We start from the raw sequence: 17,391 nt of genomic DNA on the forward strand, positions 1-17,391 counted from the left end.
CATCCCAGTACCTTAGGTCAGGGCCTGACTTAACCCTAAGATTCCCTTACTGCTTCTCTCTGACTGAACTCTGTTCTACCCTAAAACTGAGCTAAGGTTAATTTGCTTTTTTCTTTTTCTTTCTGTTGCTGGAATTGAACTCAGGACTTCAAACATGCCAGACAGGTGCTGTGCTACTGAGCCAAATCCCTAGCCCCCTAAGTTTAATTTTCTGAAGCCAATGCCTCACTTTGTGTGTGTGTGTGTGTGTGTGTGTGTGTGTGTGTGTGTGTGTATTTTTGATACAGAGTCTCGCTATGCAGTTCAGGCTGGTTTTGAACTCACTTTGTAGCCCAGACTGATCTCAAACTCGCAACAATCCTCCTGCCTCAGTCTCCCAAGTACTGAGATTAAAGGCTAACACCTTGTTCTTACATAGGTTGTTCCCACAGGTTAGAATATCTCTCTCTTTAAATCTGAAGTAAATTTTTCTTTACTTTTCAGCCAGATCAGCTGGCACTAGGAAGTATACTCATCTCTTTAATCCAATAACTCCCTTCTCTGGGTATCACTGTCCTCTAATTTATTTGACTATATCTCTATGACTTGTGCCAGTACTGCAGACTTCTTAGAGCATCAACGATGTTTATGTATCTCTGCATCTACCAGTTGGTTTAGTGCACATTACCAAGCAAGCCCAGGAGAGAACTCGACCTAGGAATACTATAGGAAGCTGAGCAGGGTAAAAGGGCATGTCAGGGGAAAGGATAAAGGCAAGGGCTATCTGAAACGAGCTGATTTGGCAAAGAAGAAGCCTTGGAGTAACAATAAACCAAGTCACTGCCTGATCTGGGCTATACAGTGTGAGTGGGAGCCCCTTTCTAGTCTCAGACACAGATTGCCAGCCTTGGCGCTCTTTCCCCCCCAACCGGGACCCAGGCCTCTGTGGCCTGGAACTACAAATCCCAGGGTTCCCTGTGCCGCGGGCCGGAAGTAGCCTTTCCAAGTGTGGCGAGGGGCGGTGGCCCAGCGGCGGGAGATTCAAACTTGGAAGGAGCAACATGGAAGATGGAGAAGCGCGCCGGGGTCGGGAGACCTGTGAGTGTCAGAGGGGCCGGAAATGGGGTCCACCGGCATGCAGCTGGAGGGGATTTGGCACAAGGGCTGGCGGGACTGCTCGTTGCAGAGGGAACGGGAGTCCCAGTGCCAGTGCCCGTGGTCTACTTCGCACCTATCGAACAGTTTTTTCCGATTCCAAATTTTGGGGCTCCAGGGTTGGGAGGTTGTGCGAGGTGCTCTAGATGGCCCTTTAAACTCTGGGTTACTTACGGTTACCTTAACAAGCGCTGCCCTGGAGCAGGACTCCGAAAGGGACCTCGGGAACGCCTACGTTTTAAGATGCCCTTTGCAAGAGGGCCATGGATGGGCTTGACTGTAATCCCAGGACTGGGGGAGCTGAAGCAGGAGGATCGCTTGAGTTCGAAGCCAGCTGGGGCAACGTAGTGAGCTCAAGGCCGGTTGAACTACAAAGCCAGACCCTGTCTCAAAAGATGAAATCAAACAAAAGAGGTACAAACCAACTGGCTGTGGGGAAAGGCCTGTGATCCCATCACTCAGAGCCTGAGGCACAAAAATGGAAAATTCAAGTTCGGCGTTAGCAAATAACAAGTTAGACCCTGTCTCAAAATAAAATAAGCCAAGGCTGGTGGCACATTCCTGTAATCCCAATACTCCAGAGGCTGAGGCAGTAAGACTGCTATGAGTTGGAGGTCAGACTGAATTATATATAGCAAGACCCTGTCTCAGAAAACAAAACAACTAACCAAACAAAAAGGGCCTGGGGAAGCCAGGCATGGTACACATCTATAATCCCAGCACTTGGGAGACTGAGGTGAGAATTGTTGCAAGTTCCAGACCAGCCTGGGCTACAAAGTGAGCTCAAGGCCAGCCTGAACTGCATAGCTAGACCTTGTCTCAAAAAGATTTAAAAAAAAAAAAAAAAAAAGAGAGAGACTGGGGATAGAGTTCAGTGTGAAGTCCCTGGGTTTGTTCCTTATTACCATCACAAACAAAAATGGTAAAACAGAAGACAATTCCTCACCAAGTGCCAGAATTGCCTGAGATGTTAAAATGCAAGGTCCTGCACTCTTTCCAGTACTTTCATCTCCTGTAAGCCTGGGTTTCAGCCTGTTGTTTACTTTTATAACTAACAGCACTATAGTTGGAGAGAGAGGAGGAGCCGGAGGTGGAAGGATAGAAAGGCAGGAAGATTTCTATCCTATCATCTGAGTTAAATACAAAACCTGCCCCTCTTTCTTCACCCCTCCTACGTTAGGATTCAAAGAGCAAAGTCCGAGTCCACCCACCTCTTGAAAGAAAGCTAGTTCTAGCCTAAGATGGGCAGGAAGAATATTTTGTGGGTTTTTTTTTTTTTTTAATAAGGCACTTTGTGTGTGTACAAAGTCCCACCCATCTCAGTCCATAACTCTGAGGTGAGGTCATTCACTTACTGGTTTATTTTCCATGCTTAACAACCAACCCTTGTTCCCTGTACACCTCCTCAGAGGATCCCATGGATTTCCTGCAGTTGGCCAGTGCTTTCAAATCTGTACTTGAAAATGTGTGTGCATGTGTTTTTAACTTTCTTAACTGCCAATTCAAATAAGCCCTGCCCTCTTCAAATCTAACTGCAGGATATGCAATATGTGGAAATAGGATAAAGAGTGAGAGCCATACTCAAGTGCTGAGTCAAAGACAGATTAAGCAAATTCTGTCTCTGCAGGCCACCTAAATTCCTAAGTTGTTTTCTTGTGCATGCAGCTTTCTTTCCTAAGGAGAGGTGGAGGAGAGAAAGAGAAAGACACATAAAAGAGCCACAGCTAGTGAAGAGTATGATTGTTGTCTCATTTAAAGGAGTTCCTTTTCTTGTGTTTGGAGGTCAGAGTTGTCTGCATTTTATTTAGCTTTAAAGATTATCCTCCAATGATCAATACCCAAAAAGAATAATAAAGATACCTCCTTCCACTTAGTTCAGAGTGTTGTAGTTCCCTCTGTTGGGCCTCCTTTCCCCCATTTTTAATCTGTTCTTGTGTGTGTGTGGTAGGGGCTCCTGGGGATTGAACCCAGAGCCTCACACATGCTAACCAAGGGCTCTACACTGGGCTACTTCCTCATTCCTTTAAAAAAAATTTTTTTTTTAATTTTGAGACAAGGGCCAGGGATTTAGCTAAGTAGTTTAAGCGCTTGCCTGGTAAGCATGAGGTCATGAATTCGATCCCTGGTACTCCACGTAAATAATTAATTAATTTATTATTATTAATTAATTAATAATTATTAATTAATTAATTAATCTCTAAATTGCCCAGGCTAGCCTTAACTCATGATCTCCCTTCTTCAGGCTCCTGAATAGCTGGAATTATAGGCATTTGCCACCAAACCCAGCTTACCTGTTCATTCTGTAAGACTTGGCTCAGCTTGGGATGGTGGTACATACCCATAATCTCAGCACTTGGAAAGCTAAGAAAAGAGAATTTCAAGCTCAAGCACAACCTGAGCAACTGAGCAATTTAACAAGACTGTGTCTCAAAACAAAATATAAGAAAGGGCTGCAAAGGTGTTAGATTCAATCCCCAGTACTACACACACACACACACACACACCCCAAAAACCTAGGTCATAGGTAGAATCCTTCACTTCTGCTGCTTCTGTAGATTTCACTTACAAGCTATGATTGCACATCTTACCTTATACTGAAGGTATTTACTTAAAAAGTTTTTCTCTTCCAATACTGATCTCTGTATTTCTTGACATGGTAGAAGTCCAACAGCCCTGAAAGAGGCCCTGAAAGAATGAATGGTTGTTGAACCAAGTCCTAGTTTAGTCTGTTAACCCAGCTTCTGACCGAGCACCTAATAAGAATGACACAGGTCCAATTCTTGGAGAACCTGGTCTAACCAGGGATAAAAGGAGCTAAGTTCCCAGCCAAAGAAGGATCTGGACACCTCTGCTAGACAGCACTGCTGGAAGGTGTGACATAGACTTGGGAAGAAGGAGGAAGACAGGAAGTTAGCTGAGGACAAAAGAAGAGGAGGTCCTCTGATAAAGGTTGTCTTGAATAAGGAGTTGAGACACATGGGAAATGCTTCAGGTCTCTGGGCAGGTTTATGTACCAAAGTCTTTTGGGTGTGTGTGTGTGAGAGAGAGAGAGAGAAAGAATTGTGTGGCTTGAGCTGAGCTTGAACTTGCAGTCTTCCCTTGCTCAGCCAGCAGAGTTCTAGGTTTACAGTACCACTGCTCCCAGCTCTAATGTTGTCTTTAAAAAGCCTCAGAGCTGAGACCTCTGTGAAATTCCCCCTTTATTGATCTTCTCCCCTCAGATGAACGCCTCACAGCTGAGGAGATGGATGAGCAGAGGCGCCAGAATGTTGCTTATCAGTACCTGTGCCGGCTGGAAGAAGCGAAGCGGTGAGCAGAGTCAGAAAGATGGATTCTCTCTGGTCTGCCTTTCCTGCTCTCCCCATCCCAGATGCCTGCCCTCAAAGCCAATGCAATAGGACAAGGGCCCATGCTTTGGGAAAGGGCAGGTTAAAATGGTCTCTTCTGGTTTTTTAAAGGCAAATCCAAACAGTATATCCTTTTATCCCCCTACATCCTTCAAAATATACCTAAAGTCAATGAACATTTTTTTTTTTTTACATAACCATGGGGCCATTATTATATTCATCTAAAGTATCTGTAAACCCCTAGAAGAACAATTCCCAGGCAGTTTTCAAATTGTCCTCATTGTCTAAAAAAAAATCTGATCTTTCAAATGGCTTATTCAAATAAGGATCTAAAAAAGCTAACATATTACAATTGTCTCTGTTTTTTTTCATTGTCTGCTGTCAGTGTAAACAATTGTCTCTTAAGTCTTCTTTAATCTAGAGCAGCTCACCTCCCCTTTTTCATTTTTTATGTTAGTGACTTGTTTAAGGAACTAGATCACTTCTTGTAGAGCATCCTACATTCTGCCTTTATTTGCTTCCTTGTGTCATTCAACTTGTTCCTCTAAACCACATCTGTAAATGGGTGTTGGCGCTAAAGGCTTGGTTGGATTCAGGTTTGACTTGTTTGACAAGAAGACTTCATTGGTATTGGCGCATGTGTTCCACATCACATCTCATAGGCACATTGTAACTGCTCGTCCCACTTTCAGTGAAATTAAGTGTGATCTGGGAATTCAGGTGATAACCTGAGGTCTGTGTCGTCAGATTCCCCATTAGCATTTCATCTACTGCCTTCCTGGATTACTGGTCCTCTTATCAGGGATCAAATTGACTGTTTTCTAATTCCATCATTGCTGCTTCATTAGTTGCCTGAAATTTTTTTCTAAAAATAACTTTCCCACATCATCTCAATACTCTCTGGTTACCCTGCAATTCAATTTGTCTGAGAGGGGCAGGATAAATACTTAATTCTTTCCTTTTACCCAATAGTCTATTTTTAATGTTTTCCCCAAAAGTAGGTAGGATGAAGCAGATAGGAGATCAAGTATCTGCAGCAGGAGAGACAGGAAGCAGGCTGTGAGTGGTTTCTTTGGAAACATACTTTCTTGTAGACTTGATACATAAGGAAATTAGGAGATTCCATCAGAGGAAACTTTTTCTCTACCTCATAAAACTACCAGCAATAATGTATTTTATAAATTTACATTCAAAGTATTTTCACATTCATTAGTTCACTTGATCCTGGCAGCTGCCCACTGCTGCAGAAAGTCTAGGTGGTATTACCCTCATTTTGCAGATTATGCAGCTGAGGCTCAGAGGAGATATAGGGGATATGGTGTAGAAAATGAACTTTCTGGAACCAGGCATGGTGGCACATTCCTGGAATCCCAGTACTCAGGAGGCTGAGGTAGGTGGATCGTTGCAAGTTCTAGACCAGCCTGGACTACAAAGTGAGCCCAAGGCCAGCCTGAATTGCATAGTAAGACCCTGTATCCAAAAAAAAAAGAAAGAAAGAAAGAAAATGAGCCTTCGGATTCCAAGAGTCTGTGTAAGCTTCACTGAAGATGGGCAGGTCCAGGATGCATAGGGCAGAATTTTGGAGCAGGTAGGGCTCAGAGTTGGTCAGCTTAGGTATTTGGGGCACCCTGAGAGAAAATAGGAAGAGCCATGCAATGACAGGATTGTAGGTGGGCAGGATGTGGAAGATAGGAACAGGAGGTTGGAGAGGCTCAAGGTCCACTCCAGGAGAGAGGGAGACAGATGCTGCAGTTGGAATAAACCAATGTGGCTACCAGAGTGGGTGAGAGGATTTCTCGTCCCTTTAGTTGGATGGAGGCCTGCTTGAAGGAGGAGCTTCCTTCCCCGGTGGAGTTGGAGGAGAGCCTTCGAAATGGGGTGCTGCTGGCCAAGCTGGGCCATTGTTTTGCACCCTCTGTGGTCCCCTTGAAGAAGATCTATGATGTGGAACAACTGCGGTACCAGGTAGGCCTTGTATACTCCACCTCTACCTTCTTCCACTAACTGTCCCTTCCCCTTGTAACCATGAGCATGGGTGACCATACATTTTATCGTGCAAATCTGGACATTTTATTTTATTTTTTGTCTTTTTGTGATAGAGTCTCACTATGCATTCAGGCTGGCCTTGAGTGTGCTTTGTAGCCCAGGCTGGTCTTGAATTTGCAACAATTCTGCCTCAACCTCTTAAGTGCTGGGATTTACAAGCATGTGCTACTGCGCCCAGCTTCAAATCTGTACAATTTAAAGGAGGAAAGCAGGTACTATTAATCATTGCACTGGGGCAACAGGTATTATTGAGTGTCTTTCCTGAGAATAGAATAGGGACTACTAGGGAATGGAAAGGGGTCCAGGGGCAGCAGGAAAAGAAAGGAGGGTGAGAGGATATAGAGGAGGGTAGGTATGGTCAAGGCACAATGCATGCTGCGTGGAAATGTCACAGTGAAGCCCCATTAACTTGTACAGTCTGTGTGTGTTAAAAACTTTTAAAATAAAAAGTCCGTGTCTCCCAGCAGTTAGGCGGTTGTGTGTTATACATTAGCAGCAAGGGGCAGTTGTTAGGTGGGTTTTAAGATGGCCCTAAGACAAACAGAAAAGACTCTGATGGCCTGGGGCTGTAGCTCAGTGGTAGAGTATTTGCCTACTATGTGCAAGGTCCTGGGTTCAATCCCTAGCAGCACCCAAAGATGGCTTCAAAAAACCAACTGCCTGCAGATTCTTCTACCCATGCTCTACGCTCCAGAGCATGTAGGGTTGATCACCCTAAATGGTTTTCCTGGGTATGTGCTTCTCCTCTGGGCTCTAGCCAGCCCACTACCCTCTCCTTCCCTTCCCTGCTCTGGAATACCACCCCACCCCCATCCCTGCCACCACCCCAGGAAAAGTTTACTAGCTAAGGCACCCATTCCTGGTGATTTAATGTTTCTCTGTCCCTGTCTGAGGGATCCTCTGGTCCCCCAGCCTTTCCTCTTGAATCTCTCAGCTGTAATCTAGACTCTGCTTATAGGAAGCACTGAGAACTGTGAAAATAGATTCTCCTCTCCTTCCTTCCCTTTTAGGCAACTGGCTTGCATTTCCGGCACACAGACAACATCAACTTTTGGCTGTCTGCAATAGCCCACATCGGTCTGCCTTCGGTAATACTGGGCCTCAAGATTGTCAGTCACTTCTGTCATTCACAGGACCTCCCCACCCTACCCCATCACTCATGCTTTATCTCCCTGGTTACATGGAGTGCCATTGCCCGTGTCTTTTTGTTTGGTTTGGTTTGGTTTGATTTTTTTGAGCCAGGATCTCGCTATGCAGTTTAGTAGGCCTTGCATTCACACACAACGTAGTGGAAACACCTTGAATTCAGTGATTCTCCTGCCTCAGCCTCCCAAGCACTGGGATTACAGGTGTGCACCACCGCACCTGGATCCATGTATATTTTATTTTTTATTTTTTATTTATTTATTTTTTTTAAAGCCAGTCAAATTTAGCAGTGGGGGGGTGGTATACCACCATGTATATTTTAAACTAAAATAACCTAACTGAACAGTTCCTGGGGGCTATGTTTCTTTGAACCAGGTTACCTGGTCCCTGCCTCACTTTACCTCCTTGACATTATGTAGTGAGTACCCTGAGTAGTGCAGGAGATAGGGCTTAGATCAGCCAGTCATCCTGCTGTCTGAACTTCACAGAGAACCAAGAGCACACCACATCCCTAGGCCCCTAGATGATAGACTGCAAGTTGGAAGCTGAGGCCCAGGACCCCAGCTGGACACATGATACGTGTCCTCTCATTATGTGAGTCTCTTCCTCAACTGTAAAGTGAGGAAAGTAATCCTACCCTATCTTTAATGTTGACAGAAGGGTCACATACTCTATACAAATTCCACTTGTAAAAAGCTATACTTTTTTTTGAGACAGTGTCTTGCTATGTAGTTCAGGCTGGCTTTGAACTCATGGAGCCCATGCCTCCCAAATGCTGGCATGTACTACCACACCCAATATGAGTTATACAAATTAAGGCATGATAGGATCCTACAATGCATGGTTTAATTCTGTTCTGTTTTCCTTCCCTGTAAAAAGGAACTCTAAGATGAGCAAACAGCAGTAAAGAAAGATGCTTTGGAAGCAGAAACATAAGAAAGTGTATGTCCTCAGTGAGGCCAGCATACTTTTGGCCCGTTATCATGCCCCCAGATGTAGCCAAGATGCTTTAGTCCTCATCAAAATTGCTAAGTGGCATGGGAAGTTGTATCTGGAGCCATCCAGTTCTTAGCACGATTCTCATTGATGAGAAGGCTCTGGCTTAGAGATGGGTAACTTGCCCTGCTGCCTTTGGTCCATGGCCATGTGTGCCTTATTGGGCCTTCCTGAGAGTGTGGCTCTCCCAGGGACACCTCTCTGGGGGCATGGCACTAAGTGACTGGGCCTGTTTTTCCTGGAGGATATGGTTTATGTTCTGTGGCCTAATAGCCTCATCTATTCCGTGCAACCAGGACGCCATGTGTCTGTAACTGAGTACTGATTTAGCATGTGTCCCAAGTGCCTTTCTCTTTAACACAGTACTAACTAGAAATGGTTTAGGAGTCTGATCAAGCTCCCAGGCAGCAAGGGAACACACACCTCAGGTTGGAGAGGCAAACCTAGTGCCTGGCCCCCTCTCCATGCTTGGTGCTGTCTCCAGTTACAATAACAGGCTGTTTTCCACCTAGACCTTCTTCCCAGAGACCACAGACATTTATGACAAGAAGAACATGCCCCGCGTGATCTACTGCATCCATGCCCTCAGGTGAGAGACGCTGAACTTGTCATTGGATTTCCTTCAAGTGGATATGACCCATGATTGACAGTGATAGTGAAATAGGAATGAGGGCTTGCTGTGGGTGGACTAAAAGGAGCACTTGTGAAGAGAGTGAGGTGTCATGTTCACAGGGATGTTTAGGTTGATGTGCATGTTTGTATGCGCATTCATGTGGGAAAAGGGAAAGGACAGGAAGTATAGGGTCTGTAGCTTGAGACTAGGTTGAAGGGACCAGAACAGGATACATGTGGAGGGTCATGCACAGGCTGGGGATATAGCTTGGTGGTAGAGTGCTTGTCCAGCATGTGCAAGGGTCTGGGTTCAATCCTCTGCACCACCAAAAAACAAAAACAAAAGCATCACATGCAAGCCACATAGTATCAATGGCAGAGGCTGTTTGGTTTTACTCATGGCAATCTTTAATGGTTAGCTGGCTATTATAACAGGAGTTGGACGACTAAATCTTGTGGCCACTTTACCTCTTCCTACCTTCGCTTCCCATGTCCTTTTACATTTCTGTTCCTTGGCTCAGCAGGTCTATGCCTGCAGCACCTTGCCTGTCCTCTGTCACCATCCTGTGACTTGTTCTTACCAATTGTCCTCCTCTGCAAAACCTTCCCAATTCCACCAGGCCCCCCACACCTACTTATTCACCTCTCTAGCATTTGCTTAGGCTATTGCATGATAACATTTTTTTCTATTGGGAGTTATTCAAGGTTAGGTCTTGAGTAGTCTTCTCTCCCAAGTTGTCCTGGTTTATGTCCTTGTTTGCTTGTCCTGGGCATCAGTGCCTTCTAATGCTTTCCATTCTTTCCCAGTCTATTCCTCTTCCGGCTGGGGTTGGCCCCTCAGATACATGATCTCTATGGGAAAGTGAAGTTCACAGGTAAGCCCAGCTCCTTCCCCAACCACCACCGTCTGGGCAGATCTTGGGGCCCAGGCCTAATGAAGGGTACTGATGGTGTTGTTGCAGCCGAGGAACTCAGCAACATGGCCTCTGAGCTTGCCAAATATGGCCTCCAGCTGCCAGCCTTCAGCAAGATTGGGGGCATCCTGGCCAATGAGCTCTCTGTGGATGAGGCTGCAGGTAGGGACCAGCCACTGCCCTGCTACGAGTAAGCATAGTGAGTGTGGGGGAGCTTCAAGTCTTCTGATGCTTAGATGGACTCTGGCCACCTCTCACTCAAAGGCAGGGCAATCGGGTTACCTGGTTTGCCTGCCTCTGAGGATAGTAAAGACGTGGTATTGGATCAGTCTGCAACTGGTTGCACTCTGGCCTGAGGTTCTTTTTGACCTCCTGACCTTGTTTCCATGCCCCCTCCCTCCCAGTCCATGCAGCTGTTCTTGCCATCAATGAGGCCGTGGAGCGAGGGGTGGTCGAGGACACCTTTACTGCCTTGCAGAATCCCAGTGCGCTCCTGGGGAATCTGCGGGAGCCTCTGGCAGCCATCTACCAGGAGCTGCTGGCCCAGGCCAAGATGGAGAAGGCTGCCAATGTGAGGAACCATGTAAGGAGGGGCCTTGGGGGGCTGAGGCCAAAGAGTTGAGTAAACTGAAAACTCTCAAGTGAAACCAAGGTTGTCCTGTTTGTAGTTCCAGAACTGTGTGTTAGAGAAGGGGCTAACTTGTCAGTGATCTTAGAGAAATAACACGAGAACCCAGGAGAGTGATGTGAATTGAGAAGAGAAGCCTGGAAAAGAAGACTTTGGGGGATGATCTTTAGGGAGGTCCAAGAGGGCTCTGAAATGTGGACCGGGACAAGAGTAGGCTGGAGATTCCCAAAGCCGGTTCAACTTAACTATGTCAGGGTCAGAGGCTTAGACTACAGTTTTTCCAGAGTGCTTCTGAGCTGTGTGACCTTGGTCTTGAGAAGTTCCCCTAGAAGAAATCGTGTAGACAGGGATGAAGGCATAGGAAAGGACTATTTTGGTTCCCTTGTCCTTTAGTTTTTGCAGGATGACAGAGAAAGCCAGGACATCTATGACTACTACCTAACCCAGGATGAAATCCAGGACAACATTAACCATGTCAATGGTAAGGGACAGGCTGAGGGGGGCTTGCAGTTGCTCTCAGGGTCAGCACTTGCAAGTTTGAGGATGATTTCTTTCAGAGAGACCTGTCATGTCACTTGAGCCAGCTCTTTCCTCAAGAGAAAAACAAGAGCCCAAGGAGTGCGTGCTCCGCTTTCTGGCTGGCCATCAGTATCTGGAGAAGTGGTCCATTTGTGGGAGGCTTCTGTTTAAATGGATTTCTGGAGAGAAGACAGAGGCAAAGGGACAGGACCTTCAGCTCTCAGTGCTGGAGGAGCAGTTGGAGCAGGTGTCCTTGAGAAGAGAATGTAAAGTATAGATGGAGGTAGGGAGACTGAGGGAGAAGGGGCAGCTAGAAGGCTCATGATAAGTACACATTTGCCTGCTGGTCAAAAAATCCGCCAGGCATAGTGGCTCACACTTGTAATCCCAGCACTTGGGAGGCTGAGGCAAGAGGATCATTGTGAGTTTGAGACAAGCCTAGGCTACAAAGTGAGCTCAAGGCCAGCCTGAACTGCAGAGTGAGACCCTGTCTCAAAAAAAAAAAAAAAAAAAATCCTCAGGGTTTGAGATAGTAAGATGACAGGTTATGGGGATAAAGCTGAGGAGTTTCGGCTGGATCAGTTGGCCAGGAACCCAAGAGACCAGGATCAGGGAACTGCGAAGGAAGGAAGAAAGGAAAGAAGGAAGGAAGAGGGCTTTCTCACATCATCCATCATGAAGTCTTGGCCTTTTTCAGTCCTTGGGGCTCTAGAGGTTGTTGATGATGCCCTGGAACGACAGAGCTCTGAGGCGTTGCTTGAGGCCCTGCAGGATCCTGCCCTCACCCTACGAGGGCTGAGGAGAGACTTTGCTGACTGGTACCTGGCACAGCTGAGCTCAGACAGAGAGCAGAAAGCACAGGTCAGTCCCCATCTGTTACCTGCTGCCTCTGACTCAGGCACTGCCTCTGCCAGTCCCTGTGATCAGGAAGTGCTGAGCGCATGGTTAAAGCCTAACCTACTGGGCTGATCAGCTTCTGCCCTCCAACTGTCCTTCATACTGTCCTGGAGGCAGTGGTATGCACCCCCTTTGCTGAATTGGAGTATCAACTTGGTAATCTTGTTTTCAGCTCTGCTAACTTTGTCAGTTTGTTTGTGTTCTAAATGTTTGTCATTCAGACACTTGTTTAGTGAAAAAGGATCAGATGGGTTCATAGGGATGGGTGGGTCAGGCTGGTCTGCCTGCAGAGGTGAGGTGGAGTGAAAAATGGCTGCTGGGTGGACTGCCAGCTCATGCTGGCAGCCCCCAAACATGTTCATGGTCCCAGAAGACTCTTCCCTGGCCTCTCTTCCCTCTTTAGGAGCTGGGCCTGGGGGAGCTTCTATTAAAGGAAGAGGTCCAGGCTGCTGTGGCTGCAGCCAACGTGAAGGGTGATCAGCAGCAAGCCAGTAAGTCATTGTTGGACCTGAGGTTTGGGCTGGGTGTCCTATTGGCTCTTAGATCATCCCACACCTTCCCTGGATTCTGTATTGGGCAAGGAAAATGCTGCCCAGCCTGTTGAAGGACATCTGCGCTCTCTTGCTGTACTTTATTCTTGGCTGCCCTGGGGACCCTATAATGAGTTCACTAAGGTCTCAGAGACAGTGCCATGTTAGTACTGTACTGGGAAGATAGTTTCCTCCCAGGAAATTTGCCCTTCTGGCAGTTTCAAACTGTTTGATTTTCTTGGCTTCTGAAATGTAGCAATTCCCCAGGTGAGAGAAATTTGTATTCGCAGTTTCCCTTAAAAACATACAAATAAAAGTCTTCACTCAGAACATGAGCCAGTCATCCTCTCCCCATGAGAGGTCAGTCTCTTCAGGAATGAGGCAAAGTGCTCTGCACACTGCAGTAGCCTGTGACACTGGACCTCCTGGCCTGTTTCTCAACTCCGAAACACCAGCTCACCATGGCCCAGGGTGAGTCCTAGCTTCTGCTTGCCTCATCAGCTCAGGTCATTCCTGATTGCTGCTTCCAGAGTAATCTTCAGGCAAATCTGATCTTACCTCCCTTGCTGAACACCTTCAGATCTTCCTGGGTTCTTCCATTCTTTTTGTTTGTTTGTTTGTTTTGTGGTACTGGGGATCAAACTCATGACCTCATGCTTGCTAGGCAGGCACTTATGCCACTGAGCTAAATCCCCAGCCCAGTTCTTCCATTCTTTAATGGTACCTCATTTCACAAATTTAATTCCTCATTTCTGATCATAAACCAAATTCCATGAGATCTGGATCAAATTTCTCCATAAGGTCAACACTGAACCTAACCACTGAATTTGAGTCAATTCTTATCCAATTCAGTTTGCAACCAGAATTGTGGAAAAGAATTTGCTCGACTTGAGGCAGCACTGTACTTGGGTCCTATCACCTTGGCCTGATAGATAAGCCCTTCCCAGGGCCTCCCCTATCTCTTCTATCTGCATTCTACTGGTCTGCTGAGCCAGATGACCTGTTCTTTCTTTATTGCTCCCAGCCTTCCCATCACCACCTCTTTGGTACTCTGGACTAGGCTTGTCTCACGTTTTCCCAGCCAGGAGCTGGTGAGAAGATCTCAGAGCTTCCTGCTCACTCCTGGCCTGAGCCCCACCTCCCTGTAGTGCTATAGCCTGGGGTGAGGGTGCTCCAACCTGGCTTTGACTGCAAGGCTCTGTAGGTATTTTTTTCCTTATTTTTCCCCAATAGCTTATGTGCTCCTTGATGCCTGGGCATTTTATTAGCTCTAGAATTTGTAAACTCAGATTACATCAGTGTACCACAGACCCTTTCTAACTTCCTCCCACCACTTGCAGCTAAAATGGCTTCACTTTGGAGCTGTTTCTTTCTTCCTCTTCACTGTTATCAAGGTTGTCGCTGGAGCCCCCTGACCAATCTTGTATTGGAGGTGTTCTACAGCCACTGTCAATCTTGTGTTCACCACCTTAGTAACTCACCTCTTCCCTGACAGCCACTGTGTGTGTTCCATGCTGAGCTACTCAACTTCTAGGCCTGACAAATGGCTTCTTTATGGAGCTTCTTCTTAAAGGGACCGTGCCCCCTTTTCTCCTGAGCATGCAGAGAGGTATTTCAAACCCAGCAGACAGTCCTCTGAGCAGTGACAAAGCCATTTCCCCAGCAGAGCCTAGCGGGCCAGGAGAGGAGAAACAGTTGGAAGGCCCAGCCTGCATGGCCTCTTATTCTCCTCCCCTGCAGTGCTCCAGGCTGTGCAACGGATCAACAGAGCCATCCAGAGGGGAGCAGCTGCTGATACCATGAAGGAGCTGATGAACCCTGCAGCCCAGCTGCCTCCAGTCTACCCCTTTGCCTCTGCTGTGTATCAACAGGAGCTGACAGTGCTCCAGCAGCAACAGGGGGTAAGCCCAGAAACAGGTCCAGTGCAGGGCTTCCTGTACAGCTAGATGCCGTCTGAGACACTGGCAAGTGATTGTGGGGAGGAGTGGTGGTCATCCTGGTCTTAAAGAGCATCACTGTAGCTGATGCCCTTGGAAACCCTGCTTTCCTCACACACTTAGTTCTGAAAGGAACAGCATCAGGTTAGTGTTATTTCTAGTTCAGTGGTGAGGAAGCCAAAAGGTGGTGGGTAAGTAACTGCCTAATTCCACATGACTGGCAGTGGTGGCTGGGGTGGATGCAACACTGAGCATCCTACCAAGGCATGCTTTCAGCCACTCCTCTGTCCCACCTCACTTCAGTTCATATGGCTTCTCTGACAGTGAAAGGACACTGCCCTTGCTTAAGGATTTCCCAGGCTGTTGAAGGAGTTAGATACACTTGAAGGAGCCAGGTGTGTTAGCACGAACCTGTAATCCCAGCACTCTGGGGTACTGAGGCAAGAGCACTGTAGCTTTGCGCCCAACCTTGGCAACTTGGTGACTAACAAGACTTTGTCTCAATTTCTTTTCTTTTCTTTCTTTTTTTTTTTTTTTTTGTACCAGAGGATTGAATTCATGACCTTGCACTTGCCAGGAGGCACTTGTGCCACTAAGCTAAATCCCTGGGGGCTGAGGATTTAGCTCAGCGGCATAAGCGCCTGCCTTGCAAGCAGGCAGTCGTGAGTTCGATCCCTGGTGCCGATAAAAAGGAAAAAGACCAAAAAAAAAAAAAAAAAAAAAGCTAAATCCCTGGCCCAGAAAAAAAAATTTTTAAAGGGCTGGGGAATGTAACTTAATGAGAAGACTCTGGGTTCAACCTCTAGCACCATATATGTATACACATAAAAAAAAAGAAAAGATGATTCAGTAGAAGACTTCAGGGAAACAAGACGGGGTACCCAGGGAAAGGCATCCTGGAAGATGAGAGACTAGTAAAGAATCACATTTGTAGTGGGTGTTTATAGGACATCTACTTCAAGTACAACCCTGACACAAGCATGACCTTCAGGAAAGCACAGTCACAACATATGTATTGCTTTCATGCAAGAAAACATAAAATGAAATAAGTACTAAGAGGTAAGGCATAGTGACTACAGACTCTACTATTCTTAGCTATGTGGCATTAGGCAAGTTATTTACCTTCTTGCCTCTCATATCCTTCATATCCTTAACCTCAGGATTACTTAATCATCATACCCTTACCTTGCTGAGGGTAGTGAGCTAACATGTTTGGAGAGAAGCCTGGCAAGCAGGTTCAGTGGTCATCACAAGGTTCTAGTGTAAAAGGCAGGCAGGGCATTTCCAACAGAGGGACAGCAGAAGCAGATATTGGAAGAAGAGGAGAACCCGGCAGGCAAGAAGTGGAGCCAGGACCTTGTGAATGCACTGAACTGTGGCAAGGGCCACTTTATCTTCCCCTCTGTTCACAGGGCCTACTGCAACTCTTGGTATGGAGTAGGGGTCGGAAGGCTGCTAGCAGAGTTCACTGCTCATGTGAAGCTCTGGAATCAGGCACCTTGGTTTAGCATCATTAGCCATGGATTTAGCTGTGAAATGGGGCTGTGAGTTGAACCTGTCTTGTAGGCTTGTTATGAAAATTTAATGATACTCTGTGTGAAGTACTTAGAATCCAGCACATATCAATCCCCAGTACCAAAAAAAAAAAAAAAAAAAAAAAAAGAATTGAGTACATCGTTAGCATTCTCCAGTGTTGAGTACAACTATTAGCGAATGAACCCAGACCCTTGGGGAACCAGCCCTCCCTTCTGCTGCAGGAGCTGGGCCAGGAGGAGCTCTTCGTTGCTGTGGAAATGCTCTCAGCCGTGGTCCTGATTAACCGTGCCCTGGAGGCCAGGGATGCCTCCAGCTTCTGGAGCAGTCTGATGAGCCCCGCCACAGGCCTGGCTGAAGTGGAAGGAGAAAATGCTCAACGGTGAGAGAGAGTCAGCCACATCTTGGGAGTGAGGGGTGGAGGGAAAGTGAAGATTCAAGAGTCCTGTTAGAGAATTGTCTTCTGTGTGGTGACCCATTCTGGGGCCAGCCTCCCTCTGTATCTGGTCCCAGTTCCTTGGCCTGTGTCTCTTCTCTGGAGTAAGTCCACAGTCATCCTCTTTCCTCCATTGAGATATTATTTTACAGCTAATATTTGACAACCCAGCTATATGCCAGATACTATTCTAGGTGCTGGGAAATGCAAGGAACAAAATAAATCCTGCCCTCATCAAACTTACTTTGAAGCAGAGGGAGACAGATGATTAGAAAAGTAGAAGAGCTCTTTGTAGAGGTGCACTCGGGCTGTAGCTAAGAGATAGAGCACTTACCTAGCATGTGTGAGGTCCTGGTTCATTCCCTAATACCACACACACAAAAACAAATCTAAAACTAAAGCTTGCTGGATATAGTGGTGCAGGCCTTTAATCCCCACACTCTGGAGGCTGAGCAAAGAGGATTGCCATGAGTTTGAGGCCAGTCTAAACTACATAACAAGGTCCTGTCTCAAAAGAAAAGAAACAGAAAGAAAGGGAACAGGGAGAGAAGGAGGGAAAAGGAAGAAGCCAGGGTGATGGAATAGTGGAGCAGGGAGAGGAACAGGAGATAAAGACAGTAACAGAGGCCAAGCTGTGGCTTTTTCATTCTGAATGAGGAAGGAAGCCACCAGGGCTTTCAGGCAGAGGGAGCCAAACTGACCTACTTTAACAAGAT

At 46.6% G+C, this 17,391-nt stretch overlaps 1 protein-coding gene and 1 non-coding gene across 3 annotated transcripts in view; both read left to right on the top strand.

Annotated features, from left to right (window-relative positions):
• Positions 1 to 994: 994 nt before the first annotated feature.
• Iqgap3 (IQ motif containing GTPase activating protein 3) overlaps positions 995 to 17,391 on the top strand; it is a 37,323-nt gene continuing 20,926 nt past the window's right edge. Inside the window, exons 1-13 of one of the 2 annotated variants that reach the window (XM_013158982.2) lie at positions 995 to 1,077; positions 4,356 to 4,443; positions 6,290 to 6,446; positions 7,538 to 7,615; positions 9,182 to 9,258; positions 10,089 to 10,156; positions 10,244 to 10,357; positions 10,600 to 10,778; positions 11,217 to 11,304; positions 12,040 to 12,203; positions 12,643 to 12,730; positions 14,510 to 14,670; positions 16,464 to 16,621. In XM_013158982.2, the coding sequence (XP_013014436.1) occupies positions 1,041 to 1,077; positions 4,356 to 4,443; positions 6,290 to 6,446; positions 7,538 to 7,615; positions 9,182 to 9,258; positions 10,089 to 10,156; positions 10,244 to 10,357; positions 10,600 to 10,778; positions 11,217 to 11,304; positions 12,040 to 12,203; positions 12,643 to 12,730; positions 14,510 to 14,670; positions 16,464 to 16,621 (1,457 nt within the window). In that variant the 5' untranslated portion in view covers positions 995 to 1,040. The remainder of the gene's footprint in view (positions 1,078 to 4,355; positions 4,444 to 6,289; positions 6,447 to 7,537; positions 7,616 to 9,181; positions 9,259 to 10,088; positions 10,157 to 10,243; positions 10,358 to 10,599; positions 10,779 to 11,216; positions 11,305 to 12,039; positions 12,204 to 12,642; positions 12,731 to 14,509; positions 14,671 to 16,463; positions 16,622 to 17,391) is intronic. The other variant, XM_063250388.1, reaches the window with a different exon arrangement.
• Trnas-acu (transfer RNA serine (anticodon ACU)) lies at positions 7,090 to 7,162 on the top strand. Its single transcript has one exon. It is a non-coding gene; the product is annotated as a tRNA-Ser (tRNA).

Source organism: Cavia porcellus, unplaced genomic scaffold (assembly GCF_034190915.1).
Source record: "Cavia porcellus strain 051 isolate PalLab524CR breed Dunkin Hartley unplaced genomic scaffold, mCavPor4.1 scaffold_6, whole genome shotgun sequence".
In the NCBI taxonomy this organism is placed as follows: Eukaryota; Metazoa; Chordata; class Mammalia; order Rodentia; family Caviidae; genus Cavia; species Cavia porcellus.